The sequence below is a fragment of the Chrysochloris asiatica genome, unplaced genomic scaffold (genome assembly GCF_000296735.1).
Source record: "Chrysochloris asiatica unplaced genomic scaffold, ChrAsi1.0 scaffold00003, whole genome shotgun sequence".
Lineage (NCBI taxonomy): Eukaryota > Metazoa > Chordata > Mammalia > Afrosoricida > Chrysochloridae > Chrysochloris > Chrysochloris asiatica.
In genome coordinates this window covers 10,551,427-10,556,797 of record NW_006408521.1, presented here as the reverse complement: position 1 = coordinate 10,556,797, position 5,371 = coordinate 10,551,427, and the positions used below count along the sequence as shown (strand labels likewise).

Sequence of the window (5,371 nt, the reverse complement as noted above, 5' to 3'; positions counted from 1 at the left end):
TACAGAAACACACCTGTGGCTCCCAGAGATAAAGTTGGCAGGTTTTTTTTTTTTTTTTTTTGGTACTGTATTTCATATTATCCTCATAATCATTCTGAGATGTAAGAGGATATCATTCTTCCATTTTTCAGATGTGCAAATAAGCTTGTAGATCGTAAGTGTCCAGGTTTACTTGAACTGGGAGTTGAACTGGATGTCTTTAATTCTGGAAGATGCTCTCCAATCACTTCATGAGATGAAAAAGTCATTGATTCTAAGAAATCCATTATATATTTTATAATTCAGAAATTATGATGCATTTTTCATTCATTGGATTCTTACAATGATCATTGTTGTTGTTAAGTGCCACCGACTCAGTTCTGACCCATAGTGACCCTGTATAGGGTTTTCAAGGAGCGACTGGTGAGCTTGAACTGCCAACCTTGTGCTTCAAATTGACTTTTTAGTCCAGTGCGTTAACCGACAGCACCACACCAGGACTCCACAATGATCATTAATAGCATATTTTTAGTTTCTTCGTAGTTATAGAAATAATAGTAGATATAATTAATGGAGTCATATTTGTTGAAATAAAATAGTGTCTTGGAATGCACACTTTATATCCTAAAATAGTTACACATATCAACTTCTGGTGTGGTACTGTAGGATAAGCACTGGACTGCTAACCTCAAGGTTGGCAGTTCAAAACCACCAGCTGCTCCTTGGAAACCCTATATAGGGTCACTATGAGTCAAAACTGACTTGACAGCACTTAACAACAACAACAACAACAACAACAGTATCCAGTTTACTTGATCTAAGGGACCGCCACTGATGGAATTGTTCCCTTTTGGATGTAGTTATGAAGCTGTATTACAGTGGTGTAAGATTAGTCAGCAAGCAGGATAAATGACTTAAAATAATAAACAGGCCCTTATATGCCAATAGCCCCAATAAAACTTGTGGAACAATTATGATATAACAAAGATCATAAAGCCTTTTAAAAGAAGTAGCTTGAATATGTTAGATTTCAACAAATGAAGTTGCTGTTTCTGTAGGTCCAAACAGTTGGATATTGACAAATTCCTGTGTTTTGACCCAATGAATGATTATATTTGAAATTTCAATTCAGTGTACTTATTTACGTTCAATTACCTGATTTTGTTTGTCTCAGTTTTAAGACTAATGGTATGTTTTTCAGAGTAAAAGTACCTGTGCTTTTATACCTATTTTAGATCATATAGAAATAGTATAAATCTGTAACTCATCTCTTGAGGTAACCACTGTTGAAGTTTCATTAGAATTATAAGTCTATAGTTCTTGTTATGGGACTAGTGTTGTGTGCTGTTGAGTCAATTCCAACTCACAGCTACCTGACAGGATCTTGTAGGATTGGCCCTTATAGCTTCCTAGGCTTTCGGAGCAGATCACCAGTCTGTCCTTCCACAAGGTGGCTGATGCACTTGACCTAGTAAATTTTGGTTCATAGCCAAGTGCTTAACCATTGCACCACCAGTGTTCCTGCTATGGAACACTGGTTCTTCACATTTTATGGTGATATTGAGTGAAGAAAACGGCAACCATTATAAGAAAATTTCATAGTCAACTTCATAGATATGTATTTTAAGACTAGCTATGCGATTTTGTCCTGGTGTGGTGCTGTGGGCTAATGCATCAGACTGCAAAGTCATTTGAACTGCAACGTTGTTATGGGTCAGAATCGACTCGATGGCACTTAACAACAACAACAATGAGATTTTGTGGATGAAAAATGAGACTTTCTGCTCCTGCCAAGGTTTACAAACCTTGGAAACCCTCTATAAGTTGGGTTTTGTTTTGAGTTGGAATTGACTGAAGGACACTTAACAATAACATGTGAACTTGAGAAAATCACTATCTCCAGCTGTATTTTCTCATTTGAAATATGAAAATGGTAATATATAACTACCTCATATGGTTGTTATAAAGATGAAATATATAATGTGATGACTATGTTTGCTTATTGGTGTTGGTGTTGTTAAGTGTTGTCCAGTTGGGTCTGACTCATAGCAACCCTATACAGGGTTTCCAAGGGTTGGCTGGTGGGTTTGAATCAATGACCTTGTGGTTAGCAGTCCAGTGCTTATCCTGTAGCACCACACCAGGATCACCAAAGTGAGGATAAAAGTATGTTAAATACACATGAAAGGATATTTAAGGTTAGCATTTTGATGACACTTTAAAAGGTGATAAATTTAGTGGAAAACAGATTAAACCAGTCAGGGTGTAGGTTAATTTTAAATTTTCAATAAAGATCATATTATGCAGAATGAAGGATACAGGAAACAAAAACAAAACACTTGGTATTCACTCTGGGATAGAGAGGCTTAACAGTTTTGAAAAATTAAATAATAATAGTGCCATTTTATAAAGGCTTATCATGTATTAGAACCCCGTCCAAAGTCACAAAACTAAAAAAGTCACAGTACCAAAACTTAAACCTGAGGAGTATACTTCTAAGCTCACTCTGGTGTGGTGCTATAGGGTAAATCACTGGACAGCAAGGTCAGTTTGAACCACAAGGTAGGCAGTTCAAACTCACCAGCTGCTACTTGGAAACCCTATACAAGGTAGCTATGTGTTGGAACCAACTCCATGGTACCTAACAACAATAATAAAGTGTACTGTCAGATCACTAGACATACTTCCTCTGGTGATGAAAATGTTGTCTATGCCCAAACTTGCTTCTCTAAAAGCAAAAGTTTCAATAGGTTTACATTTCAGTAAGGTGCCCCTCACATTTTGTTAGACTGTTAGTATGCGTGTTTTTGTGTGAACACACATCTGGTCCTGGTGGGCCAGGGAAAGGGTCTTTGACTCTACATGATACTCTTCTGAAACAAATGCTCTCTATTCTAGGACACAGTAGCCAACCTGAGCAGAGGTCCAGAGCCTCCATTTTTCACACAACTGCTGATCCCTCTAATTCCTAACATTGAGGATAAAGCACCACTAGGCAAAAATTTTGGAGATGTTTTACAGCCAGCAAGATCAGAATACAGAGTGGTAAGATACACAAAAAAGATCTTAGAATCTTGTGGGGTTTTATTGGGGTGGGGGAGGGGACATGTTGTTTAATATCACCACCTGCCCAGATGTTGACAATGATGATTTTGATCATTTTTCTTGTCTCTGCAGAAACTCATTCTGCAAAGTAGTGAGACTGAGGGAAATATTTATTTTTCAGGTGGTAATTATGAGATATGAAATTTCTAAATATAAATTTTCATGGTCATGAAACTATTCATTGGGGTTGGAAGAAGTTGTCAGTGAAGTCAAGGATAGGGAAAGCCTATAGAAATGAAGCAGGATTTCTACCATTACTATTTGTATACTGATCTTGTTTGTATTCTGAAGACTTGGTAAATTTTTTATTAGTTCGAGTAGCTTTTGTGTGTGTGTGTGTGTGTGTGTGTGTTCCTTACATATTTGTACATAAAGGATTATGCCAACTGTGAGTAAAAGCAGGTTTACTTTTTCCTTTCTGAATTGCTTTCCTGAGAGAGATGGAAAACTTACTTACAGCATCTTATCTATTTACCTATCTATTTATCATTTCTAATTCTTTTTGTTTCCTGTTAAGATTGGAAATACTATCTGGTGCCATTTCTTTACAGCCTGAGGACTTCGTTTAGTATTTCTTGTGAGGCAGTTCTGCTAGCAACAAATACTCTGTCTTGGGACTATCCCCCCCCCCCCCCATCTCCCCCTATCCCCTTTACTTTTGAAGAATAGTTTTGGGGAAATCTTGGCTGACAGATTTTTTTTCTTTTACCACTTTGAATATGTCTTGTGTTTCTGATAAGTTTCAGTTTCTGATGAAAAATCAGATATTAATCTTGTTAAGATATGAATTCTTTTTCTCTCACTGCATTCAAGTTATTCTCTTTGTCTTTATCTTATATCAGTTGGATAGAATGTATCTAAGTATGAATCTCTGTGAACATCTTACGTGTTGTTCCTTGGATGTAACTATGAAAGTGTTCATCAGATATGGGATGTTTTCAACTACTTTTTCAAACATTTTGTTTTCCCTTTATCTCTTTTCTTCTGATATACCTGTGTCATACATACTGGTACACTTGATGTTATCTCACATGTCTCTGTGGCTCAGTTTTTCTTCAATTGTGTTTTCTTGGTGTTATTCAGGCAGGATCTTGTATATTACTCAATAACCATTCTTCTGTCAACTCACAGTTGCTGAGGCTCTCTAATACAATTTCACAATAGTTTATCTTTATTGAGGTTCCCTGTTTTAAGTTATTCTCATCGTATTTTCCTTTAGTTCTTCAACATGATTTCTATTAGTTCATAAACCCACCCAAAGCCACTGCCATCAAATCAGTTCTAATTCATAGCAACCCTATAGAGAGCTTCCAAGGCTGTTCAGTTTTTGGGAAGTGGATAGACTTATGGGTCTCCCACAGAGTTGCTGGTGGGTTTGAACTCCCAACCTTGTAGTTAGCAATCCAGTGTGTATCCTAAATCACCACCAGGGCTCCTAGGACTTTTTTTTAAAGTTTTTATTGTGAATTGAGTGACTAGTTTACATGGATGAACATCAGTTTTACACTCGTTGTATCAATTGCAATAATTACAATCTCCTCTGTGCATCATCATTCAACAGTGTTTGCTTCTATTCCCTCTGTTTTTGTTTTGTTTGTCTTTTTTGGGGGGGAGAATGTACACAAAAACACTTAGGAATATATAATCATTTAAACAACCAAAGGACACATTCTGCAAGCCTGCCTCCTGGCCACCAGCACCTGGTTGCCAACACACAGCCTTTCTCTTTCCAGGAGTCTAGAGTTCTCAACTGCTCCCTCTCTCCATGTCCTCATCTCTGGCTCCATCTCTGGTGTCGCTGCTTCTCTGGATAGGGTCCCTCATTCCACTCATGCTCGTCTCCTTTGATGGTCCTAGGGTTCTCTGTTTCTGGACTGTAAGGTTAACTACTCCCCCGTTTTTGTTACAAAACTTCTACCTTTACAGTTGTGATAGTGGCAATTAGTCGTGATAACAATTACTCACTATTGAATCAAAAGAATCCTATCCCCATTTCCTTTCACCAGACCCGTCCAGCCAAGGTGAAAACTATTCAGTGGGGATTCTACCTTCCCCCATACAGTCTGAAACTAAACTCCCTCTTGAAAACTTGTAAACCAGTTACTTTGTGCCTTTATAGCCCCTCTCATTTTAGGTAGCCAGTGTCTAAGTTGCCAGTCCCTGTCAACCCTGTATGCAGATGGGATAGGATTGATTTTGGATGTGAAGACTCCTTCCATCTCAGTTGGTATTTTGAGATACTACATCCATAAGTATAGGTCAAGTTCATCAAATTGTAGCAATTTAC

General features: G+C 37.6%; 1 protein-coding gene across 1 annotated transcript in view; it reads left to right on the top strand.

Annotated features, from left to right (window-relative positions):
- ASAH2B (N-acylsphingosine amidohydrolase (non-lysosomal ceramidase) 2B) overlaps positions 1 to 5,371 on the top strand; it is a 106,101-nt gene that overhangs the window by 84,527 nt on the left and 16,203 nt on the right. The window contains exon 17 of the mRNA XM_006831432.1: positions 2,878 to 3,024. Within this exon, the coding sequence (XP_006831495.1) occupies positions 2,878 to 3,024 (147 nt within the window). The remainder of the gene's footprint in view (positions 1 to 2,877; positions 3,025 to 5,371) is intronic.